Source organism: Loxodonta africana, chromosome 26, assembly GCF_030014295.1.
Source record: "Loxodonta africana isolate mLoxAfr1 chromosome 26, mLoxAfr1.hap2, whole genome shotgun sequence".
In the NCBI taxonomy this organism is placed as follows: domain Eukaryota; kingdom Metazoa; phylum Chordata; class Mammalia; order Proboscidea; family Elephantidae; genus Loxodonta; species Loxodonta africana.
In genome coordinates this window covers 6,620,762-6,648,354 of record NC_087367.1, presented here as the reverse complement: position 1 = coordinate 6,648,354, position 27,593 = coordinate 6,620,762, and the positions used below count along the sequence as shown (strand labels likewise).

Sequence of the window (27,593 nt, the reverse complement as noted above, 5' to 3'; positions counted from 1 at the left end):
TTATATCAAAAAGTACTGGGCCGACGTCCAACCATTTCAGGAGGTAACATATGATCAGGAACCAATCAATGGTGCTGAAGGAAGAAGTCCACGCTGCACTGAAGGCACTGGCGAAAAACAAGGCTCTGGGAATTGACAAAATACCAACTGAGATGTTTCAACAAACGGACGCAGTGCTGAAAGTGCTCATTCGTCTATGCCACGAAATTTGGAAAACAGCTGCCTGGCCAACTGACTAGAAGAGATCCATATTTATGCCTATTCCCAAGAGAGGTGATTCAACCGAATGTGGAAATTGCTGAACAATATCATTAATATCACATGCAAGCAAAATTTGGCTCAGGATCATTCAAAAGCAGCCAGCAGTATGTCGCAGAAATTCAAGCCTGATTTAGAAGAGGACGTGGAACCGGGGACATCACTGCTGCCGTCAGACGGATCCTGGCTGAAAGCTGAGGATACCAGAAGGATGTCTACCTGGGTTTTACTGACTATGCTAAGGCATTTGACTACATGGATCATAACAAACTATGGCTAACATTGAGAAGAACAGGAATTCCGGAACACTTAATTGTGCTCAGGAAGAATCTGTACATGGATCGAGAGGCAGTTGTTCGGACAGAACAAGGGGATACTACATGGTTTAAGATAAGGAAAGATGTGCATCAGGGTTGCATCCTTTCTCCATGCCTATTCAATCCGTATGCTGAGCAAATAATCTGAGAAGCCGAACTATATGCATATATGAAGAAGAACGGGGCATCAAGGTTGGAGGAAGGCTTATTAATAACCTGTGATATGCAGATAACACAGCCTTGCTTGCTGAAAGTAAAGAGGACTTGAATCACTTACAAATGAAGATCAACATCACAGCCTTCAGTATGGATTACTCCTCAACACAAAGAAGACAAAAATCCTCACAACTGGACCAACGAGCAACATTATAATAAACAGAGAGATAACTGAGGTTGTCAAGGATTTCATTTTACTTGGATCCGCAATCAACACCCACGGGAAGCAGCACTCAAGAAATCCAAAGATGCACTGCCTTGGTCAAATCGGCTGCAAAAGACCTCTTTAAAGTGTTGAAAAGCAAAGATGTCACTTTGAGGGCTAAGGTGCACCTGACCCAAGTCATGGTGCTTTCAATCGCCTCATATGCATGCAAAAGCTGGACAATGAATAAGGAAGACTGAAGAAGAACCGACGACTTTGAATTGTGGTGTTGGAGGAGAATATTGAATATACTATGGACTGCCAAAAGAACGAACAAATCATCTTGGAAGAGGGACTACTAGAGAGCTCCTTCGAAGCAGGGATGGTGAGGTTATGTCCCAAATACTCTGGACATGTTATCAGGAGGGATCAGTCTCTAGAGAAAGACATCATGCTTGGTAAAGTAGAGGGTCAGCAAAAAAAGAGAAAGATCCTCAAGGAGATGGATTAACACAGTGGCTGCAACAATGGGCTCAAACATAGCAACGATTGTGAGGATGGCGCAGGACCTGGCAGTGTTTTGTTCTGTTGTGCACGGGTCAGTATTTGTCGGAACTGACTGGGCGGCACCTAACAACAACAACATTATTTGCCGAGCATTGTTCTAAGCCCTGGAAATACAGCAGTGAACAAACAAAAATTCTTGTTCCTGTGGAGTTTACATTTTAGCTGGGCTAGACAGAAAATAAACATGATAAACAAGTAAATATTTTTGGTGATAAATGCTAAGGATAAAAATAAAGCAAGGAAGAAAAGGAGTACTGGGGGAGGGTGGAAATGATGGGAAGGCTGCAATTTTAGAAAGGTATGCAAGTATTCAAACAAAGAATTTGTGGGTTTTCAGAATCATTAAAGCAAAGTTTCACTCAATAGACAGAAATTCCCTTACGCAACGAGGCAGTCCTGCAAGATTTAGAGAACTGCAATACTTAAGAGAAAGAGAAGAACAAGGAAAAACTGGTAGACATTATGAGAATACAAAAATAACAGCAAAGGTGTCTTGAAAGGCATTACAAGTAATTTCATTCCCACTACCTTTAAGTGGTTTTGTATAATTTTTCCATAAAAACTGGTATATTAACCATAGTTTTTAGTTCACCATCTAAAGTCTTTTTTATTAATATACAAGTTTACTGTGTGATTTAAAATTCATGTTGCTGAAGCACTAAAAGAAAGACCCTTTCAAGTATACCCCAGACATAAACATTATTATTTAGGTACTATATAAAGATGATTTAAGCTAGGCTTCTCCTTTTTCCTATCAGTTCTCCATAACATTTCTTCACAATAAGAAGTTCAATAACACTTCTGACAAAGGTCTGGGCTCATTTTCCTTTCCTAAACCACATACAGAGCAAAATGCTGTTATTAAAACTACACATTTTTGTAGTGCTAAATATGGTTGAAAGATTTGTAAAATATGCTGGAATGACAATTCCTGCTTTTAGAGACTCGCCATCTATTTTTAAACAGACAATTAAGACTATTTTACCATATCTTTTTTTTTTTTTTTAATAGACTAATGAAAAAAACTAAATGAATGGCTTTAAAAGGAAAAACATCTGATCAGAGTATCAAAAATATGATGAAATATAAAGCAATTGTTATATAACAAACACAGAGCCTGGTTTTCCTGGCTGCTGAATTTCATGAATATTCCAAATGTTGCTTATTTTAACAGATGTTAAAGAAAAACTTAAAAAGTATCTGCTTTCTGTAGGCACTAGATCAATGGTGCTAGCCCTGATTTTTGTTTTTAGTATTAGTGACATTGTACCATGCAAAAACTTTCTAATACATTTAGATGTCCTAATTGTAACGTGTTCTTTTCTTTTGGGGCCTCCAATGCTTTAACAGTGGTGGAAGAACCACTTTTTTTTCCCACTTAGTCCTTGTTTCAACTCCATGCCATCTAGCCACGTCAAACTCTGATTCCTAACAGTTCTAAAAATGGACTATGATACTTTACTTGTCAACCGTGTCTGATTATCAAATTTACTCCCTCTTCCACACTCACAGGAACAAAAATAATGTCAAAAAAAAAAAATCACACAACCTAGGTAAGTTTACAGAAAACGTATGATTTACTTGTTTTCTGCCTTGAAACTCTGGAATATTTATTCACAAGACAAAAAGAGATACCGGCTGTGGCTCAAGTGATTACTTGAAAAGGTCTGATCGTCATTTAAACATAACTAAGTGTAAGTTCAATAAACCTCCCGATAATCTAACGCTACCAATTGCCTCTTTCACAGCCTCTCTCATTACTACTGCACTGTCCTTACATTACTTATTACAATCTGAAGATATTTTATTTAATTGCTAATTTGTCTATTAGCAATCTGCTAGAACACTAAGATCCACGACAGTGGGGATGTGGTCGGTCCCGTTCACCTCTGTAGCCCCGATACCTGGTACAATGCCTGGCATTCAGTAAAGCGGAGAGGAAGAAGAGGGAAATCTGACTGACAGCGTATTTCTATGGAGCATTTTTACATATTCTAAATCATTAAGATGAAGAAAACAAGGAATTCTGACACTTAAATTTATCCAGCATTACTGTAAAAAGATACTGAAATAACCTCCCCACTAATAACCATCTCAGGATATTCTGTAAAATTTCTTTTCTCCTTGGGAATCATTTTTGTAAAATGACCCTGATGCTTACCACGCCATCAAAAATTTGGAGACATACACTTTTCAGTTTTAACCTACCCAAATTCACCTTTCCTTTGCATGTCATAATAACCAAAGTGTACTGAAATATTTCACTGCAAATTCTTTATTTGAGGGGTGTATGAGGATAAAAAAAATATTTTTTTTAAACAGTTTTAAAAAGACTTCTGGAAACATCTGAGATTTCCAACAAATAGCTAATTCAGCAGCTGAGAACTGTATTATCTGACTCTGTGAACCTGAAATCTGTCACATATTAAACCAATGCCATGTCTAGCTTAGTAATGTATATGAGAATAAAAAAAACTCAGTCACAGTCAATTAATCGTGTGTTAAGATGACTGATATATTTTTGAAGACTATTTAGAAGTGCCTCAGAACACTTTATGTAAGAATATGAAACATTTTGGGGGTGAGGAGGCAAACTGGTCCTACAAGAAGGACACTGGGGAGCAGCACACAAGGAATTTCAATCTTCGGGAATATGTCAGGAGTCCCTGGGTGGTGCACGTGGTTAACTGCCTGATGACTAGCTGGAAAGCTGGCTGTTCCAACCCACCCAGATGCACCTTGGAAGACAGGCCTGGTGATCTTCTCAAAGTCACAGCCTTGAAAACCCTACGGGGTCACCAGGAGTCAAATCCACAGCTACTAGCAACAGTAATATTTTGTATTTTCTTAAGTATCTAAAAGAAGATTGACAACAAGTTATGATAAAGCTCTACACATTCATAAATATTCAATATTCATCTTAGAAACTTTGTGTTTTTTTTTTTTTTTTGGAAAAATTCTGTAATTGAGTACTCCTCCTGTCATGGATTAAATTGTGTCCCCCTCCCCAAAATATCTGTCAACTTGGTTAGGCCATGATTCCCAGTATCGTGTGGTTGTTCTCCATTTTGTGACTGTAATTTTATGTTAAAGAGGATTAAGGTGGGATTTTAACACCCTTACCAAGGTTACATCCCTGATTCATTGTAAAGCGAGTTTCCCTGGAGTGTGGCCTGCACCACTTTCATCTCTTAAGAGATAAAAGGAAAGGGAAGCAAGCAGAGAGTGGGGCCTTCATACCACCAAGAAAGCAGTGCCAGGAGCAGAGCATGTCCCTTGGACCTGGGGTTCCTGCACGGAGAAGCTCCTAGTCCATGGGAAGACTGACAACAAGGACCTTCTCCCAGAGCCAACAGAGAAAAGACTTCCCCTGGAGCTGACGCCCTGAATATGACCTTCTAGCCTACTAGACCGTGACAGAATCAATTTCTCTTTTTTGAAGCCATCCACTTGTGTTATTTCTGTTACAGCAGCACTAGATGACTAAACCACCCCTCCCCCCCTTTTTTAAAGTAAGCAATGCTAAGTTGGAAATCTTGACAGCTCTGGATGTAGCTGCTAATCAGTTCTAGCCCTGAGGTAGTCCACTGGTATTCAAACTTAGAGCCGTGAAGAGAAAACAGTATAACTGGTGTTGAAATAAACATTAATATTTACAGATGTGTCTAAATAAAATGGTGACAGTCAAGACAAAATCTTCAATTCCAGTATCATCTAATCCATGGTTTCTCAATCTCAGTACTAATAACATTTTGATCTGGACAACCCTGCTGTGAGTCTTATACTGCAGGATGCTTAGAAGCATCCCTGGCCTCTACCCAACAGATGCCACTAGCAGCACCCCCACCGCCCTCCCTACGCCGCCTCTAAGTTGTTACAATTAAAAATGTCTCCACAGGGATCATAATAGAGGGTCCTGGACAGAGCTAGAGGAAAATGTAGAACTCACAACGAAAGACCTGACTTGCTGGCTTGACAGTGACTGGAGAAGCCCTGAGATTATGGCCCCCTGACACCCTTTCAGTTCAGTAATGAAGTCACTCCTGAGGTTCACCCTTCAGCCAGATTGGAAAGGCCCATAAACCAATAGGAGACTAAACGGGCACACCAGCCTAGTGGCAAGAACTAGAAGGCAGGAGGGGACAGGAAAGCTGGTAACAGGGAACCCAAGGTTGAGAAGGGAGAATGTTGACATGTTGTGGGGTTGTTAACCAATGTCATAAAATAATATGTGTACTAACTGTTTAATGAGAAGCTGTTTTTTTCTGTAAACCTTCATCTAAAGTACAATGAAAAAAAAAAAAAATGTCTCCAGTCATGGCCAAATGTCCCCCAGGGGACAAAGTCATGCCCAATTGATGACTGTTGAGTTGACAGATGTCACAAATTCCTTCCTTCCCCAATCTCTTTGTGACTATAACATCGTTAAATTAACATGATTATTACAAAGATAATTTCAATACTTGGCACAGGAAGACAAGACAAAGAACAAGAAAGCAGCAGTCATAAAAAAGGAATAAAGTACTACCACATAGATAAACCTTGAAAGCATCATGCTACATGAAAGAAACTAGTAACAAAAGACCGCATATTGCACAACTCCACTTACATGAAATGTCCAGAACAGGCAGACCTACAGAGACCTAAGGGAGCCCTGGCGGAGCAGAGGTTCAGAGCTCGGCTGCTAACCAGAAGGTCAGCAGTTCCAATCCACCAGCCACTCCTTGGAAACCCTATGGGGCAGCTCTACTCTGTCCTATAGGGTTGCTATGAGTTGGAATCGACTCGTTTAGGGCTGGAGGCAGGAGGAATACATTGTTGAGAGTATATGGGGAGAACTGCTGATCATACAGGGTTTCTTTCTGGAGAGGTGAAAATTTTCTAAAATAGGTTGTGCTGATGGTTGCCAACTCTGTAAAAACCACTGAATTGCACACGTTAAATGGGTGAATTGCGTCTCACATGCAACTACAGCACCAATTTGTCACTTATCAGGATAACTTGTTCAATGGCTTCTCCCCCTTGACTCTAGGTTTTAACAGGACAAGGACCTTGCACATCGTATGCAGAAGACATTTGTGCAGGCGTGTGAATGTACAAATATCTGAATCAACGTCTCAACAAATTACCCATTTTCTATGAGAACTGCTGAGGTTTATAAAAACATTTCTTATTAAGGAGGTTTTTACAAACATTTCTTACTATGACCAATACCAGCTGCTATCAAGTTTTTTTACCCAAGTCGATTTTGACTCATGGTGACCCCGTGTGTTTCGGAGCAGAACTGAACTTCACAGGGTTTTCAACAGCTGTGACCTTTTGGAAGCAGACTGCCAGGACTTTCTTCTGAGGTGCCTCTTGGTGGGTTCAAACTACCAACCTTTTGGTTAGCAGCCAAGTGCTCAATCATTTGTGCTACAGAGTACTCAAATTAGGACTGTGGCTGTCCCTGAAGTATAACCTAATACTGCCAAAGGTGTATTATACAAGGTTACTGCTACGCATGCTTTATTTCATCATCCCCTTCTATCCAATTATATATTACTCTAACAAGGCAACACGGTATTTTATTACTGAAAATTTAATGTACAGACTTGGTGTATGTAATTCAACCCCTGGCCCACACTAAAACTACAAGAAGCTTCAAAAATAAGATTTCAATATTGAGGCTTCAGAAAGGGTGGCAAACAATTTAACAGTCTTCAAGATTTTAAAATAGAAACAATCCACCAAGTTTATAAAACCTTGGTGAAATGCTGCAAAACAATGTACTGCCATATTGGTAGCAACACAGAATCTCTTTCTCCCCTTCTGAGATCAAGTAAAGTTTTTTTGAGAATTTTTTAAAAATTCTAAACTGATTCTGAAAGAAACAAAAATTTATCTCCCTAACTTAAAAAAAAAAAAAAAAAAAGCCACATTTAAAGTTAACAGCCAAGCATTAAAATAATTCACTAACGACGCCGCCTTTAAAAACATGCAATTCTAATGTCAGGAGAGGGAACTGCACAATAAGAACCTCAGGAAACATCCTCTGACAGAGCCTGCACAGTGAGATTATGAACGATGAGCACGAGAAGACGAAAAAAAGAACAAATTCTTTAAAAATGTCTCTCATCAACTTGCTATGTTAGTCCAAATACTAAAAAGAATTAAGAAGGTAAAAATGTTAAAACAGACCACTACACACATAACGGCTAAAACTTAAAAAACACAATGCCAAGTGCTGGTGGGGATGTAAAACTACTTGAACTCTCATACGCTGCTGGAGGGAAAACATAAGAAGTCCAGCCATTCTGGAAACAGTTTGGCAACATGAAGGTGAACAGCACTTACCACAGGACCCTGCATGCTACTCCTCTCTATTTACTCCAGGACACGGAAAACATTTGTCCCTCACAAAGACCTGCACGCTCTTGGTTATAGCAGCTTTATTTATAATTCAGTACAATGGCATGCTACCCACCAATACAAAGGAACAAAGTCGGTGGTTCGCTGACGCTGATGCTAATAGGCCATCAGAGACCACTGTGAAATTTTCAGGGGTTTTATGCGCTGGTGTGAGTGGCTTGGCTTAATATAGGCCATTGTGGGACTATTTACCTAACGTTACAAATCAGGGCTTTTTTTTTTTTTTGGAAAGCATGTTGTTAAAACACTTATCAGTACATCAATGAACAAACTACTAATACATATGACAACTTGGTGAATCTCAAAAGCATTCTGCTAAGTGAAAGAAGAAACAGAAAGACAAAACTACGAGTAGAAATTGACTCCACGGGAATGAGTTTGGCTTTGGTTTTCGGTATAGAGATATGAATCAGACCGATGGTTACAGGGTTAGGTCATAGGAGCAGGGCAGGAAGGAGTTTTTTGAAGTGAAGGAAATGTTCACATCTTGATTGTGGTAGCCATCACCTTATTGTATACATTTGTCAAAAACTTTAATACATGTAAATTAAGATCAATAAACCTGACTTAAAAAAATGGGTGCACTATATGGTATGCTAATTATACCTCAATAAAGCTGCTAAGAAACAAAGCAGTTGTACATAATTCAGAGTTAGGTTGCACTGATAACTGATCTGAGACTCTGATGCAGAAATGCCTTTGGCCTTTTCTCTTTTTCCCCCAGGGAAATTTCACTGACATTTCCAAGGGAAACTTTCCTCCCTTAAGATAACATGAAACCAAAAGTCTAGCATAATTCCAATAATCAGAAGGACAAAAACTGATGAAGATTGTCAAAATGAGTCACTGTACCATTTAATCTAGTCTTTTGGTTAAAATATCTAGAAATACAGATATGAAAAAACCGTAAGTGACAAAATAGATGTATCATAAAACCTTAGTCATTCCGACCAAACGGAAGAAAATAAGGGCCTGAATACCGCAGAGTATTAACAAACTATTTCTAAATAAATCTACCACAGACTTCTACTTCTAGCATCAAAGACGACTCAATATACAAAAGCAAAATAAAATGCACACAAAAACACCTCTAGCCTGAAAAAGAAAGAAAGAAAGAAAAAATGTATCATTAAAAAAAAGTCTTTTAAAATTTTTAACTGAGCTCAAAAGAAAGTAGCCATATAATTATCAGGTAGAGATAAAAGAGGAAACAAAAAAATTTTTTTTTGAACCCTGCAAAGGAAGACAAGGAAAAATCGATCTTTCTTGGCTTTGGAGGGGACTGAAGAGGTTATTTTCTAAATGATTTGTAGTAATGTGGTCCTAGTAAAAAAAAATATATGAGCACACACCTATTTCACACACACACACACACACACACACACACACACACACACACACACAAAACTGTACAGAAAAAGATCCAGAATTACATATACTCAGGTGTTAACAGTGGTGAATTGCGTCCCCCAAAAAGATACGCTGAAGTCCTAACCCCTGGTAAGCTGTGAATGGGACCTTATCTGAAACAGGGTGTTTGCCAATGTAATCAAGTTAAGATGAGGTCTTACTATAACAGGACAGAGATTTAGACACAGAGAAGACAGAGGCAAGGACACATGACGAGGAGGCAGAGATCAGAGTGATGCAGCTGCAAGGCAAGAAACGCCAAGGGTTGCCAGCTACTTCCTTTTGAGCTCAGTTAAAAATTTCTAAAGTTTTTTTTTTAAGTATACAACATTTTTGGATTTCTTTCTTTCTTTCTTTTTAGGCCAGAAGTGTTTCTCTGTGTGACAGAAGCTAGGAAGAGGCAAGGGACAAATTCTTCTCTGGAGTCTTCAGAGGGAACGCGACACTGCTGATGCCTTGATTTTGAACTGCTAGCCTCCAGAACAGTGAGAAAATAAATTTCTGTTGTTTTAAATGACCCAGTTTGTGGTAATTTGTGACAGCAGCCCCAGGAAGCCAATACAAATAGTGATAGCCCCAAATGGTTTTTCCTCTAATATTCTACAGTGTACAAGCGTTGCACCTAAAGTAATACAAAGTTAGTTAAAATAAATTAAAAAACTAAACGGGCTCCTGGGTTGGTTGTACAAAAGGAAATGAATCCTCTCTGAAGGAATACATCCTTGGCTCAGACCCCAAAGAATCCCCACAGATAAAATGGCAAAAAAATGAAAACACGCACGCCCTCCGCTGCTGCTGCTGCCATAAGAGCGAACAGACACAAACAGCAGATCCCAATCAGGTTTCAGATTCTGGATTTCTCAGATAGAAAATCTGAAATAAAAAGTGTTTACAATTTCTGAAGAAATAAAGGAGGCAATTAAAAGAGTGATTAATAAAGAAAATGAAAAGGTAGATGTAAAAAGAACCAAACAGAACTTCTAGAAATGAAAAATGTAATTGCTGAGAGTCAAAGCTCAATCAATGGGTTAAAACAGAATATTTAATACAGATGAGGGGCAAATTTGTAAACCAGAGAGACAGTCCTGAAAAAAAATAAATAAAACTCAGAATGCATGGTCATCTAAGGTGTAACTATTGGTCTCTTCCCGTCTGCAACAAAGGAGAATGAAGAAAACCCAAGACACAAGGAAGCACTTAGCCCACAGGAACCACAGCTTCCACTAGCCTGAGACCAGAAGAACTAGATGGTGCCCAGCTACCACTGCCAACTGCTCTGACCAGGAACACAACACAAAGTCCCGGTTAGGGTGGGAGAAAAACTGAGAACAAAATTCAAATTCATAAAAAAAGACCGGACTTACTGGTCTGACAGAGACCAGGAGAACCACCAAGACTATGTCCTAAGACATCCTTCTAAAGTTGAACTGAAGCCATGCCCAGAGATCACCTATGAGCCAAATAATATACAAAACCAAACCAAACCCGTTGTCATCAAGTCAATTCCAATTCACAGCAAACCAACAAGACACAGCAGAACTGCCCCATAGTTTCCGAAGAGCACCTGGTGGATCTGAACTGCCAACCTTTTGGTTAGCAGCCATAGCACCTAACCACTACGCCACAAGGGTTTCCAAATAATATACAGGCCTACACAACAAACAGTAACACTTATAAGAAATGGGCTCCTTAGAACAATCAGCTATACAAGACAAAAAGGGCAACATGTGCCCAAAAGCAAAGGTTAGAAGGCAGGAAGGGCAGGGAAACCAGACAAATGGAAACAGAGAACCCAGGGTGGAAATGGGCAGTGCTGATACATTCTGTGAATTGCAACCAAGGTCACAGAATAATTTGTGTATGAATTATTGAATGGGAAACTAATTTACTATGTAAACTTTCACCTAAAGCCCAATAAAATGCTGAAAAAAAAAAACTCAGAATGTAACAGAGATTGATAATATAAAAGGAAGTTTAAGAAAATGGAGGCTAGAACAAGAAAGTCTACTATATATCTAACAGAAATATCTGAAGGATATCGGATTAACAGGATAAGAAAGAGAAAATATTAGAAGAGGCATACTAAAAGCAGCCAAAAGAGAAAAAAGAACAATAAATTAAATACTAACAAAAATCAGACTGATAGCTGACTTATTCAAAGCAAAAAGAAATCCAGAGATCCACCCAATCCAGAGATAGACGCATAAAATCTTCAAAGCACTGAGAGAAAAACAATTGTTAATGGAGAAATGCACATCCAGCAAAATTATCTTTTAAGGACAAGGGTGAAATAAAAGCATTTTCAGATAAATAAATATTGAAAAACTTCATTATCAACAAAAAAAACCCATTGCCGTCGAGTCGCTTCCAAATCACAGTGACCCTACGGGGCAGAGTGGAACTGCCCCCATAGAGTTTCCAAGGAGCGCCTGGTGGATTCGAACTGCCCATCTTTTGGTTAGCAACTGTAGCACTTAACCACTACCACCAGGGTTTCCTACAAGCCCTCTCTAAATGTATGAAGAATGTACTTCCAGAAGAAAGAAAAATGATTACAAAGGAACATCTGAGATACAAGAGAAAACCATGAGTAGGAAGGAGAAAAGAAAACTTGTAGCTTTATCTAAAGAAACACTGATTTTACTTACTCAATGGTACTTTTAATATTTAATTTATACTGTTAACAAAAAAAAGAACTAAAATACAAGTAAGAATAGCTTTTAAGTCATAAGGAAGAATGACCAGCGTTATAGCATTCTCAAGTCAAAGTATTAATCCAGAAATTGATGAAGATACTGATCAATTTTGGCCTTTGCTAAGTTAAATACAGAGCCGTGCTGGCGCAGCGATTAAGAGCTTGGCTGCTAACCAAAAAGTCGGCAGTTGGAATCCACTGGTCACTACTTGGAAAGCCAATGGGGCAGTTTTACTCAAGGTATAATTTCTAGAGTGGCCTCTAAATAAACAGAAGTAAATTTAAAGTAGCAGACAAAAAAAGGTTTCCAAACCCAGGAGAGAGTCACTAGGTAACTACCATAAATGTTTCAATTCTCAAAAAAGACAACAATTTTAAAGTCACTGCACCCCATAACACAGCTTCAAAATATATAAAGGAAAACTTGACAAATCTATCATCATCATGGGAGGTTTCAACCCATCTTTCTCAAAAATTGATTGCTCAATAACAAAATTAATGAGGATGCAAAAGATTTGAACAATATAATTAACAAACGAGCTCGCTCTAACTCTGCGCCCAGACGACTGGAGAATGCATGTTCTTCAAGCTCACCTGGAACTTTATGGAAACTGCCAGTACACTAGGCCAGGACAGGTAATAATTAACAAATACCAAAGAAACAGTACCATGCAGACCATATTATTCCATCGAGGATCAAAAACAAAAAAAAAACCCTTGAAAAACAGCACGTATTTATAAACTTGAAAGCATACTTTTAAAAAATTCATAAATGAAATAAGAGGTCATAGCAGAAATTAGAAAATACTTAAACACTAAAGAAATACAACATAACAAAATTTGTACAACAGAGCTATAGGGATTCTTAGAGGTAAATTAACGGCCTTAAAAATACTCATATTTAAAAAGTAAAATTTACATCCATTTTAAGCTAAAAAAAACTGAATAAAAAGTATACCCTTTAAAGGCATAATTCAAGTATGTTAACAAAGTGCAAGTCTCCTGAAGCTGGGAACTAGCTTGAAAAAAGATAAAAGACAAGAATGCTTGCTTGTATCTAATACCTCGTAGGAAATTATCTATTCTGTTTATGGCTCTATCTCAGCAAACGGACCAGTGGTGGTGGCTGTGTGCTGTCAAGCCCACTCCGACTCATAGCGACCCTACAGGACAGAGTAGAACCGCCCCGTAGCGCTTCCAAGGCTGTGATCTTTATGGAAGCGGACTGCCACGTCTTTCTCCTGTGGAGAGGCTGGGGGGTTCAATCCACCGACCTTTCGGTTAGCAGTTGAGCGCTTAACCACTGTACCACCAGGGCTCCTTAATGGACTAGTACCTGGCACATAATAAGCATTTAATATTTGTTAGATGATCGATACTAAGTAACATAAAAAACGTAAATAAGTAGTTATTAAAATACGAGATTAAAAAACAAAGCTCTTACCTGGTAATAAAATTTTATCTGTCTCACCAAAATGGACAGATTATGAATTCTAAGTGAGGCATCATTGTTGACTTTTTTATTTACTCTCTGACTCTCCAATTTAGGATTACTGTAAGAAATAAAAAAAAAAAATTTTTTAACTAAAATTACACTGAAAAATACCTATCAACTTATTCAAAGTTAGACAATGGAAATTAACCATATTAATATTTCTTTCTCTGAACAGGTTGTGCATTCATCTCCACAGAGATGATCTAAAAGGAGAGACAATTAGTGTGATGTGTACTCTAGGTTTCTGATGAACACAGGCGCATCTGATATTCCTGACTGACCGCTGTCCAGGTGATGCCGATTCATGCAATCCCATGAATGTCAGAGTAGAACTATGCTCCGTACGGTTCCCAATAGCTGATTTTTTTGAAGTGGACTGCCAGGCCTTTCTTCCAAGGTGCCTCTAGTTGGACTCAAAACTTCCACCTTTCAGTTATGAGCTGAGTGCTTTAACCATTTGCATCACCCAGGAACGTTGAGGCAGTGGCAAAATAAACGTGAAATTTAAGCCACATGTTCTCATTTTGTCTTTCCATATTCCAGGGATGAATCACCTCATTTCTTTTGAATATATACTTTTATCACCCAAAATAAATCCATTTTAGTCAAGAATTTAAAATATGGACTAATAATCAATGTATGTGCTTCCTCCTTACAGGGTAGTGGGGACAGTATTTGAGCAGGGAGTATCCCAGGGAACTGAAGAAACAATGAGACAGGTGACGGGTTAATATTTTTTTCTCGGGTAAACTCTGTCACTGAATGAAGGCAAAAGGCTAAATGATTCTAAGGCAGCATAAACTGTAGAAGAATGATAGTCAAGCTACAGTTAGAACCAGGAAGTTCAAGTAAAAGTGTAGCTACCAGAACAGATGGGTAAATTGGGGCCAGAACACAAGTAGGTATGAGCTAGTTCCTCACCTGGGCAAAGAGGTCAGGCTAGAAAAAGGCACTGCTAAGTGAAATGGCAGACAATAAATCAAGAGGTCCCAGGTGTGTTCATGACTGCTGAGGTGCTGCTGTTCCCAGACCCTCTCAGGCGACACATACAAGCAAACACATACACATACTGAAATCCATGAGTTCACATCAATACCTCTAATGACAATCCAACCACAATGTTCATTCTAGTTCTTCCTTCCCAAGTTTGGAATTCCTTTCTCTGATGTGAGAAACCTTGTTCCCATTATTCCTAATGAATTTTCTTATTTGATTAACCCCCTGTGTGTAAGCAGTCTAATATCACTGGTATGCCTCACAAATCCCTCAGCCCATGTGAAAGCCGTCCTCACCCATCTCGACACCTCACACCAGGGCATCCCTACATCCTCCTCACCCCCATTCACACTCTGACTGCCCATGCTGGACCTCCCCTCCTCCACAGCAACCTCTGCACCTGGCTCGGATTCTGACACCCCACACCTGCCTGCCCCAGACCCTGCAAGGATGCCTTCCTCAACCATCTTCCCGCTTCTACTTCCCTCTGATTCTTCTCCTTTAACGTATGAATGCAGTGTATTACTGTTACACTTAATACTGAACCTATTCACTCCACCAGCCCTACCACATGACATAAGCACTCTTCCCTCTTTTTGTACAAAAATTCTACCACAGTCCTTTTAATATTTCACGGCCTTTACGACTTACTTTCTCGTTAGACTGTAAACTCATTGAGAGCAGGGACCATTTCTTATTCATATTTATCTCCAATAACGAGTATATTTACTGGCACAAATGTAGTTTGAATAAATAGACAAGAATAAATAATCTGGACCTAAACATAGTGTTTTAAAAACAGTTGCTTTTTAACAAGAGCTATGAGATGACATTCTCCAAGCTAACCATCCACTTGGCAGTCTGGAATAGCTACTCCTTGCTAAGATCTGTGTCCAAGGATCGGCTGAGTTCACAGAGCCCTATACTACAACTGCGGGTCTGTAGCACACGTACACGTACACGGCGCTGAGGCAGGCTACGCCAAGCTGTGGCTGATTTATGCTTAGTGGAAGGGAAATAACGACTCAAGTCAGAATCCTAGAACAGCCCAAGGCAAATGAGAGTCTAAACAGGAAAGTGGGTTTCTGAGGTAAAAGCTCCAACCAGAATTATTTACGACAGCAAGGAGACGATATCGCAGAAGTCAGATACGTACGTCATGGCAGACAAAGACAAACTGCACCATGGCCAGGAAGCCATGGCTAAAAACCCGAAAAGCTGAAGGGAAAGCCTTCTTTCATGTAATCAACTCTGGTGCACTTGCAGTCAGTAAACTAACGAATACTTTTACTCCTTAATGTATGTAAAATCGAGCTTTATCAAGTATACTCGTAACTGGGGAGGACTGAGTAGGAACAATTCTATCAACAGAAATGTTAGGTATACCTACAAAAAGCAAACAAACCAGCAGCCACTGAGTTGATCCAGCCAAGAGCGACCCTACAGGACAGAGTACAACTGCCCCAGTTTCCAGGGCTGTAAATCTTTACGGAAGCAGACTGACACACCTTTCTCCCTCAGAGCAGAGCTGGTGGGTTTGAACCCCCCACCTTTCAGTTGGAAGCCACTGCTGTGCCACCAGGGCTCTTTGGTATACCTACAGTTATATAAATTTCACTGGCAATCATGGACATTCAATAAATAGCTTTCCTCTCTAGTCGTCATCTCCCGTCTTTTTGTTTCTATTTTCTTTACATTTGAATCCCTTTACAAACCTCACCCGTGACTATCTCTTATCCATACCCTGACAGCATCTAGACCTAGGAAAGCCTTCAGAGATTACGGAATTTCACTACAAGTCACAAAATTGAAGTCCAGAACAGTAACTCGCCCAGGATCCTGCGGTTTCTTCCTTTAATCTCTCTCGGCCTTTCTGTTACAGGATCATTCAGGAAAGTAAAAAAAGACAATAGAAAAAGGTTTCAGCGATGTTATCTATAAAATCCATGTGTGCAATGGATTTTTACAATACAATAAATCACTGTTACTGTATTGTTTGAAGATATTCTCTAGTCTGTTTTCAGAGTAAGGAATCAAACTTAAGGAGATTAATTTCCTTTTCCCCTTAGTTCATTACAGCGATATTACAAATCTAGTTATTTAAGTCTGACAACAAATATTTAAGAAAGATTTCAATATTACTACTAAAAATGTATACAAAATTTTACAAAAGCTGCACACACAGTGCAAGCCCATCATCAAACGACTTGATATACAATTTGGATTGTAATTTGGGACACCTCATATTCTAATAAATGTGATTTCATTCCTACTTGGACAAGTTTTATAATGTAAATATTATCTTTATCCCTGACACAGAGTTGTTACTGTATTTCTGTGTTAAGGTGATATTTGTTTTTTAAATAAAGTCTAAAATTTTCTTTTTAAATTTTATGTCCAACATTGCTCACATGATTATCTTGAAATTTACTCAGTCGCCAGGAAGAAAGCACCTCTAAGAATTAGCAAGTTTTCAGACTTTAGAATTCTTGTTTGCTCAAAATTTTTTTTTTTTAAACGCATGTTAAAATAACTATTTATAAGCTTTCTAGTAGGTTTTTTTCATCCTTTGAGAAAGACTGTTTTTGACAACTGATACAATTCTGAGTATAAAAAGCGTTTAGTTTTTACAACTAAGGATATTAGAAATTATTTCAGGAATCTAAGAAAAAATGGAAAACTCACTTTAGGTAAGCTAGAGAAGGTATTTCAAGAAAAAAATTGCAGAAAAAGTACTTCAACACCTAAAATTTCATATTCAGTAAGAATCTTAGAGCTGGGGGGGGGGAATGGAAGTTTTCTGCATCCTTTTATAAAACTGTGGTGCTTTGCAGGTCTCTTTGCTATGACTACTTGAGACTCGGGGAATTCTCTTATCTGGAAGGACTCATTAGAAAACCTGACAGAGTGGTGGAGCTCTGTGGTGGAACAGGGTAATACGCAGGCACTCGAAGCCTCTGGTTTCAGTTCCTAATCTCCACTGGACCTACCTGAGAGTTATTTTAATATGCAAACAGAACTGGAAATTTCCTAACTTGTTTAGAATCTCTGGCTATTACCTCATAGTCTATGATCCTAAAAGTTCTGGACTTGGAGACCAGGATAACCCCTAAGGACTCTAGGTCTGGATCCAGACAGCAATAAACTTTCAATTACAGGACTTGGGTTTCCTGTTTGATGCATTCGTAATTTGTGTTAGGGCCATATCGACATATGCTAGGACCATGGAAAACAGGCCCTTTGGCCCCAAGGATTAGATTTCTTTATGTGGGATGGACTGCTCCCAAGTGACACTGCCTGAAAAGTCCTGAGCTTCACCTCCATGAAAACAGCTGAATACTTAGGGTTTATTAAAAATTATGTAAGTGCAAAAATCAAGGCAATTGGTAACTTCAGGAAAACAATTAAAAAAAAAGAAAAGAAAATGTAATAATGCACACTGCCTGGCTTGGTAGTGAACACTATGTAGTTCTAATAATGTAAACAGTGACTACTAGTGAAACTAAACTTATGATAAATACATCAAGAGGACACAGTTAAGAATAAGGTTGGGGGCACAAAAAAAGCTTAAATATCATCTACTATTATCAGGAAGCCAACAGATAATGTCTGAAATGGATAAATCAAAAAATACCAGGGTAGGCATATTATCACTATGTATGGAGCTAAATAACAGAAGAAATGGCTAAAAGAAGTAAACAGTTTTTACTCTGGAGACCTGTACTGATGTGGGGAAGGACAGAGCAGAGGACTGCTGCTTTCCACTATGAACCTTTTTTGGTATTAACTAATCCTTTTAATCATGTAAAACATTTTTTAAAGAGAAAAACACCCACAAAAATATTTTGATTCACGAGGCCTGTCAATTTTATTAACTCCTAAGGAAAAATGTTAGTAATTGTGTCTGACTGTTACTCAGCTGAAGCACGTTTAATAAGGCTATGCATGTTTCAATCCCAAACGCAACGGATTCAGAGTCATAAAACATTTGTGAGATTAAACATAAACACACAAGAAAATAAAACAATATAAAAACAGCTTCTGTAAAAAATGTATTTTTTGTAAAGACAGAAAGCACTACCATTGCTTTGTGTATTTTAAGGTTTATTTCTTACACAATAAAAATAACAGTACACTAACTTAGGTGGTGTAGTGGTTAAGTGCTACGGCTGCTAACCAAAGGGTCGGCAGTTCAAATCCACCAGGCGCTCCTTGGAAACTCTACGGGGCAGTTCTACTCTGTCCTGTAGAGTCGCTGTAAGTCGGAATCGACTTGACGGCAGTGGGAACTTAAACTGGGTTTAGTATGACTTACAGAATTTTCTAAAAAAAATCTGTAGCCTATTGAGTACTCTAAATAGTCTGCCTTTCACTCATGTTTAATATTTAAAATGCTAAACAAACATTAATTCAGAGAGAGACTGGGGGAAGTTATCACAAATTCAGATGGAGTCATAATTAATGAGGTTTTGATTAGGCTTTTTTAAAAGCATACCTTTTTTAAGAATGTATTTTTGGAAAGATCTTTTTCTAAATTAAAAAATGAGCTATTGCATGATACACGTGCTACATGTGAGCAGATACCTTTCTAATCATACATAGCTGTTTCCAAGGCAACACAATCTCAAATCAAGCATTTCCTTTTATAAGATGAAAAATAAAAACGCTTTAGTGGCAAATAGCCTAGCAATATACCTCAAATCTGTCCAGTCAGAAATGAAATGCAGCATGGCAGTAAAAGAGGGCCTCAAGCAATCTCACATTTATAAACGACCTAATTATGACAAGCTGCATTAATTTCAACTAAAATAGTAAACAGACTATAGTATTATCTACCCTTGCATACAGTAAATTTTTAGAGGAAAAGTCGGTATTTTTGCAACACTAATACTGTAAGATTTGGTCCCTGAACAATCAAGGACTATGTCTTTACTTACTTATTGACTAATATCTACGAGAAACAGAAATCTGATAGTTTTAATGGTTCCAAGCAATTCTACCCAGACTGCAAACCTGTTGTGTGTCCTCTTGGACCATCTGTTCAGTGTTGGTGCTTAACAACTACATGTGCTCATATTTTTTATCATGCCACTCTGACTTAAAACTAGTTCATATAATTTTTTTTTTTTTTTTTAGTTTTTGAGATATTCTATTGTGGTAACTTGTAACTATATAACACTTGCAAATCACTGTGAAACTTCTGAAATAACTAAGTAATATGAACATTTACTTTAGGGAAAAAACTTAACTCAGTTAAATACTATCACCATTATGGGTTATCTATCCAAATAATTATTTTAGTCTCAAATATAATCAGGAAAATGAGTGGCTTAAAAAAAAAAAAAAAAAGGCATCCCTCTGACTTAATTCCTCCCCTTTCTCACAAATACCACCATTGTGCATGACAGCTAACAACAGAAGCTAATATTCACAAAATCTATGTACCAATAACTGAACCATCATTCTTGGAGAAGTATGTGACACACAATTTTCACAGAGATTATTACAGTCATGGTCCCTTTCATGTATTTATTCTTATAATTTTAGACACATCAAGTCACCTCTTCAAAAATTAAAGAAGTATCTATCTATGACGTTTTCTAGCTAGCCCTCATTAAAATGCCAAGATTGAGCTAGCAATACAGCATGATGGTCACTGATGTAACAGATAGAAACAATGCTTTAATTTAAAAATTGCAAAAAGACACACAAATAATCACAATACACTTAACTTAGATTTTATCTAACTGGATAAAACGGCTAAAGACCTAATTTTTATTTCTTAGAATGGCCTAGGCTCCATCATGAGCCCTTTAAATATTAGGCATCAATTTTCTGACTTTTTGGTTTCACCACTCCTTTTCACTCTTAAAAATTACTGAGGACTCCAAAGATCTTCTGTTAAAGACGTTTTGTTTATCTTTTCTTTCTAATTCTCACTGTATTAGAAACTAAAATTAATATTTTAAAATTATCTAAAATTAACAAACTCATTGAATGTTAACATAAAAAGCATTTTTTATGATAACTATCTTTTCCAAAACAGAAAAAATTTTAGTGGGGTGCAACATTCTTTAACATCTTGGTAAATCTCCTCAATGTCAACCTTAACAGATGACAGCTGAGTGTTTAAATCTGCTTCTGCATTCAGTGTGTTGTGTTACGTTTTTCTCCTAAAGTACATGAAGAAAAATCTAACCTCACATAAATACATAATTAGAATATTTTAATAGCCCTTTCAGATAATTATTGATATTCTTCTTTGACATGACCAGAATTCAGTATGTAGGACTTTTTAAAAGGTTAGTTGCAATATGGAATCTAAAAGCATATCAATGAACTTTTCTTACTCTGTTACACAGTAAAATCCACTGGTCTATCTGGTATGCTGTCAGGGCCTTTTTACATATTTACAATTTTTAACACTGTCCACTGGTCATTTTGAAAAATTGGATCACTGAATTATACAGAGGTTCCAAATGTTGGCATGTTTTGTTATTCAATATGAGAAAAACCATATTCATTAATATCACCTCCAATCCTCACCAGAGAAGTCTTCGAGCACTGAGGAGTTGCCCAGCTCATGTTAGCTGATAAAAGTTTCCTTTAAGTCACTTCTGAATAACCATAGTTTGTCTGCCAGTCGTTCTTTCAAGTAAAAATAGTGTTTCACAAAAGAGACTTGCAACTCAAAAAAAAAAAAGAAATCATACATTTCTCCTTGAGGCATTCATCACACTTCATTATGCAACAGAAATGCTTCACGCATACTTTCCACTTCATCCCACAGAACATTAAAAAGATGTGCACTCAGGGTCAAGGCTTAAAATAGCTTCTACTGCTTCATCCAGGGCATTTTCACGTGAAACTTTTTTTTTTAGCTGCAAGTGAATAGCTGTGACGAGTGGAGTGACTGTCAGTGTAACTGGGCACCACTTCCCGATTCATGCTGAGGTGCCTGCAGTTCCACCCACCTGGGCACCACTTCCCGATTCATGCTAAGGTGCCTGCAGTTCCACCCACCTGGGCACCACTTCCCGATTCATGCTAAGGTGCCTGCACTTTCACCCACCTGGGCACCACTTCCTGATTCATGCTGAGGTGCCTGCACTTTCACCCACCTGGGCACCACTTCCTGATTCATGCTAAGGTGCCTGCAGTTTCACCCACCTTTGCTTCTGCACAATCAGGGCTTTGTAAATACAAACAAGCAAATCATATCTTAGTATCATTATGAAAATAATTTTGACCTCCCAAAGTCCCCTGAAAAAGTCTCTGGGATCCTCTCCCCAGCCCCCCAGCCCCCATCGGTTGCCAGCACTTTGAGATCTACTATATTGGGCAAATCAGTTCCCGTTCTTGGCATGGAAACCTGGGCAAGGACTTGGTATTATGCTAATCAGTGTCTTCAAAAAGGAACAGAACCTCCATTTATATATGGTGGTCAGCCACATGGCCGGCGACGAAAATAAAGGAAGGCTGTCTACACAACCGAGGGGCATCACCACTGACTTGTGACGGAACCTTTACCTACTGTCCTTAAACCTAAGACCGGGTCATGGAGGTTTGTTTTCATCAGTATTCCAGGGCGGTATTTGCTCCAGATTCAGTCAGTCCTGGAGACTCCAGGGCTGACGTGTAGTTAGCTATTTCCTTCGATCAGCGACAGATCTAACTACTGTGGCTTTCACTCTCATACTATCAAGTCAACAGAGCAAGGGTTTTTAACCTGTGGTCCTTAAACCCTCCTGGGTAATTAAAAGAGTTCACCTGATTAGTTACTAGTGATCAGTATCACTGTCATTTTTTGAGAAGTAATAAAGCCCTCTAAAATGGGGAAAACTTTCAAGAATATTTTCCGAAGTACAATCTCTTCTAATGAATGAACTAAAACGTCACGGTTGTTAGCTGTTGTCAAGTTGGCTCCAACTCACGGAGACCCACGTAAGACAGAATTAAACGTCACCCACTCCTGTGCTATCTTCACAATCGTTGGTATGTCCAGGTCCAACGTGGCTGCGAGTGTGCATTCTGAGTGCCTTCTGACAGAGGCTCATCGTCCAGCACTGTATCAGACAATATTCAGTTGTGATCCACAGGGTTTTCATTGGCTAATTTTCAGAAGTAGATCCCCAGAACCTCCTCGCTCCTCTGTTGTAGTCTGGAAGCTCTGCTGAAACCTGTCCATCATGGGTGACTCTGAAATACCAGTGGCATACCTTGCAGCATCACAGCAACACACAAGCAAACTGACAGGTAGTGGAATGAACTAAAATAAACATGTACTTACAGAAATGTATCTCAGGGAAGAAATTTTTTAATTGGATTAAGAAAATGTTTTATCTTTTCATTGTTTTCTCTAATATTAAAAAAAAAAAGCCCCCCCATAGGACAACTCTAAGAATATAAATTCCTATTAAGTAACAGTAGAATAAGATTACCACAATATTGGTCTTATCTGCCCTTTTCAGTATACCCAAATCATACATACACTGTGCTCTTTTCCCCAAGCTGCTTCCCTAGCCTGAGTTCTAACTTCCTCCACATATAGGTTTCCCCAACTATCCATACCTCCAGAGGCAGAAGCTAACTTCTAAATGGTAGCCCAAACCAAGCCAACTCCACGGCCATCAAGTCGATCCTAACTCATAGTGACCCTACACGACAGAGTAGAACTGCCCCATGGGGTTTCCAAGGAGCGCCTGGTGGGTGTGAACTGCAGACCTTTTGGTTAGCAGCTGACCTCTTAACCACTGTGCCACCAGCTCTCCTCTAAATGGTAAGGGTCCCCTATTCTATCCATACTAACACACACACACACACTTACACTCAGAAGAAACATAAAACCCATACGTAAACTTTAAAAAGAACAAAGCTAACAACCAGAGATTAGTTTTCAAACAAATGCCTGACATCACCATTCACTATGACTCGTCTCAGTCAGTGTATGTCTTCAACACCTAACATGAAGTTATGTTTAAAACCATGTGAGATACCATAAGATTCTTAATCTTCACATGTATATTCTATCTCTTAAGGTGGAAACACAGTGCAACTCATTTAGAAAGATTTTAAATAAAGAGTTAGAGAAAGTAAGTTAATCTTCCAATGTGGGAAAACGTCATTCTCCTTGAACATTCACGTTAATTGAGATTTTACTGTAGTTGAGGATTTTTTTAACCAGTCTTGGTAAAAACGGGTCTCTGTTGGTCTTTCTCCACAATTCCTCATCTTGCACAACCATACAGTAATCCAGGTCTTAATCCAGGACTAGAACCCAACACCTAAAAGGAAACCATCTTTCTTGTTACTTTACTACCAAGGAAAAGAACATAGCCGCGTTGTCAAGGATAATGTGACGTTCAAATATTTTTCTGGCCTTCACTAGAAAAGTCATACTAAAAATATACCATTTTTTAAAAATTTCCTGAAGAGCTATTAGATATTTCACAAAGTATGATTTTTAATACAAAGATTACATTAATATAAAAGTTATAAACAATTACCAGTCTTCTCCCTTCCCCGCTATTCTTTAATTATAGCACCATTAAAATTAGCTATTTATTCTTTAACTGACTAGTTTTTTATTTAATTCAAAATACCTATTTCTATCTCTAGGGGTAATCAAGAGATCACAACATCTTAAGAAATGAAGAAGTTCCATCTCACTTCAGTTACCTTCATTCTTACTCTATTCTACCCACCCATAGCATGCTCTAACTTTGGCCCTAATCACCATTCAAAATGGGACACCTGTCAGCCAAAATCTCAAATTCTGAAAGCCTCTCTACTCAGCTTCATATCTTTTACTTACTTACTCGCTCACTCACTCACTCCTGCTAAGCATACTCTTCATCCTTATTGCAACCTCCAGTCTGTCAGTCTCCTCCTGATGATACTGGCTTTCCTCCCCGTTTTAATGCTCACACTTGAAGAATCTCTAGGACATTCTATCTCCCACCCCACACCTACTTACCAATCCTCAACTCTGAATAAACCCCAATCTTTCTGTCAGCTTCTGAGCTGCTAAGTACTACTGGTTAAATTACTCAACTATGCTGACTGGCTCCTCTACAAGTGGGGTCTTCAAATCTCAGGTAAGTTTAGCCATCAAACTCTGCATGACAATATTTATATTCATCTGTAACTGCCTCTCTTTGTGATTTCCTCCCTCAAACACCCAGCCTTTTAATTGCTGCTGTTTCCTAGGGCCTGTCATTGGCCCTCTTCTGATTTTTTTTTTCCTGGCACCATGTCCTTAGTTTCCATTACAAACTTAAAAGCTAATTCTCCTATCTCTATCTTAGGCCTTTCTCCTCAGCTCCAGACCTATGGATATCCACCTGCCTACAAGATGTCTCCACCAGATATTCCAAAATTAACTCAGAACTTGTTTCCTACACTTCCTTCAACCTTTCATCCTGTAATGTCTTACTAAGGGCACTACCATTCACTGTTTATTCAAGTAAAACCTTGGTAGTCATCCTAGACTTAAACCCCTTTTTCTCTCAATATCCATATCAAATTGGTAACCAAGCCCCATCATTTCAACATTCTTATCCTGTCTTCCATAATGCCTCTTCTGTATCACTGCACTTCCTATCTCTGTTCTGGCACTTGTCATTTATAGCTTAGATTATGGCCATAACCAAATCCAGACCAATTCTTCCAAAATGCAAACACTTGAGGGTGGGTCCAAGATGGCGGAGTAGTCAGACGCTTCCGGTGATCCCTCTTACAACAAAGACCCGAAGAAACAAGTGAAACGATTATACTTATGACAAGCTAGGAGCCCTGAACATTAAAGGAAAAGTCAGAAAACAGACTGAGGGGCAGGAGGAGGGAGAGACGGTTCAGAAGCCAAGATGAGTTGCCAGACCTGAATCGCTGAGCACCCTCAGGCACCACTCCCTGGAAAGACCTCAGCAGGCCTGGCAGTAGAGTTCCAGACACAGTTTCCTCAGGAACAAACAGCAAGCTGCACAGCCTACTCACACCTCCGGAACCAGAAAAGAACGGCACTCATGGCAAAAGCTAAGTACTTGGGTATATTTGACCATGGCCCCAGCCCCCAAGCCAACTTCAGTGGCTAGTCTATTTCCCTGGGCCTGAGACAGGCTCTGCTGTGCGTCCTGAGCCATTCCCCTGGCCCTGGAGAAGGAATAAATTCACAATTGAGGGAAAAGATAATCTGTCAACTTCCACTAGCCTGGGGAGCTCAGGACAGAAGCAGCTCCTGTCCGGGCATAAACGGTCCGTGGACTGGGAATACCTGTCCCCCCTGCATGGACCCATGTGGGCCCATTTCAGGAGAATAGGCCCTTGCTGGCAGACTGTAACTGTTTCAGCTGTGCAGTGGAGAGGTGGGTGTTTGATGTTTGACACTGCTTTGCCTATTAACCAGGGTCCTCGCCCACCCACATCAGGGGCCTAAGGACTGGTGGCTCCACTCAGATCACCCAGCCACCCATGACAAGGGTCCAAGGATAACTGGTACCTCCCAGCCCCTACAACCAAACGCATTGGGTGCCCATGGTCTGGCTGCAGAACCCACCCACCTCTGCACTCTAGGGAACAGGGACACACTTTCCTCACAGACATTTGGGGGACAGATGTCAGCTCCTTGCCTTGTTCAGAGTGTGATTCCCTGCTGCAACCAGATACCTGTACCTACACCAATCACCCCTGCCCCTCTAAGACTGCAGGACAGAGCCTGTACCACACACTTGATGACCAACTACCTGGGCACCTGAGCTGAAAGGACTCCTAGGCTCATATACCTGGTAACAGCTCTAGCCATCTGATGATAGGACGTTAGAGCTTCAAAGGCGCAAATAATCAAGCTAGCTCATTTAAGCAGCCTATTTGGGCATATCAAAACAAAACAAAGCAAGAAACCAGGATACGGTAAGCAAACCTAAAATAAACCAATACAATAACTTATAGATGGCTCGGAGACAATAGTCAATATCAAATCACATAAAAAGGCAGACCATGATCACTTCAACAAGCTCTCAGAACAAAGAATCAAGGAATCTTCAGGATGAAGGTGCCTTCCTGGAATTACAGATGCAGAATACAAAAGATTAATATACAGGACTCTTCAAGACATCAGGAAGGAGATCAGGCAAAATGCAGAACAAGCCAAGGAACACAGATAAAGCAGGTGAAGAAATTAAAAAGATTATTCAAGAACATAATGAAAAATTTAATAAGCTGCAAGAATTCACAGAGAGACAGCAATTAGAAATTCAGAAGATTAACAATAAAATTACAGAATTAGACAACCCAATAAAAAGTCAGAGGAGCAAAATTGAGGAAGTGGAAGGCAGAATTAGTGAGACTGAAGATAAAACACTCGGCACCAATATACTCGAAGAAAAATCAGATAAAAGAATTTTAAAAAATGAAGAAACCTTAAGAATCATGTGGGACTCTATCAAGAGAAATAACCTACGAGTGACTGGAGTGCCAGAACAGGGAGGGATAACAGAAAATACAGACAGAATTGTTGAATATTTGTTGGCAGAAAACTTCCCTGATATTGTGAAAGATGAGAAGATATCTATCCAAGATGCTCATCAAAGTCCACACTAGGTAGATCTCAAAAGGAAGTCACCAAAACATATTATAATCAAACCCGCCAACACCAAAGATAAAGAATTTTAAGAGCAGCTAGGGATAAACAAAGTCATCTACAAGGAGGAGTCTAAGAATAAACTCAGACTACTCGGCAGAAACCATGCAGGCAAGAAGGCAATGGAATGACTTATATAAAGCACTGAAAGAAAAAATTGCCACCCAAGAATCATATATCCAGAAAAACTGTCTCTCAAATATGAAGGCAAACTTAGGACATTTGCAGATAAAATGCAAACACCATGTGTTCAAATTCCTTCTGTGAATTTCTAGAGCCTACATTATTGTTTTTCAAGCTTGAGTAAGGTAGTGACACTTTTTAAAGAAACAAAATTATCGAGGAGTCCACGGACCCCGTCTGAGAAAGTAGCTTTAAGAAAGTAGTCTGAACCTATGAAAAAATATTCCAACTGAGAATTACCACTACAAATGAATTTTATTATT

General features: G+C 39.0%; 1 protein-coding gene across 23 annotated transcripts in view; it reads right to left on the bottom strand.

Annotated features, from left to right (window-relative positions):
- Positions 1–27,593, bottom strand: part of CCDC88A (coiled-coil domain containing 88A) — a 134,557-nt gene that overhangs the window by 94,347 nt on the left and 12,617 nt on the right. For all 23 annotated transcript variants that reach the window (XR_010319468.1, XR_010319467.1, XM_064277051.1 and 20 more), the window contains exon 3: positions 13,464–13,572. Coding sequence is in view for 21 of the 23 variants with exons in the window: in XM_064277051.1 (XP_064133121.1) it covers positions 13,464–13,572 (109 nt within the window). In the remaining 2 variants the exon portion in view is untranslated. The remainder of the gene's footprint in view (positions 1–13,463; positions 13,573–27,593) is intronic.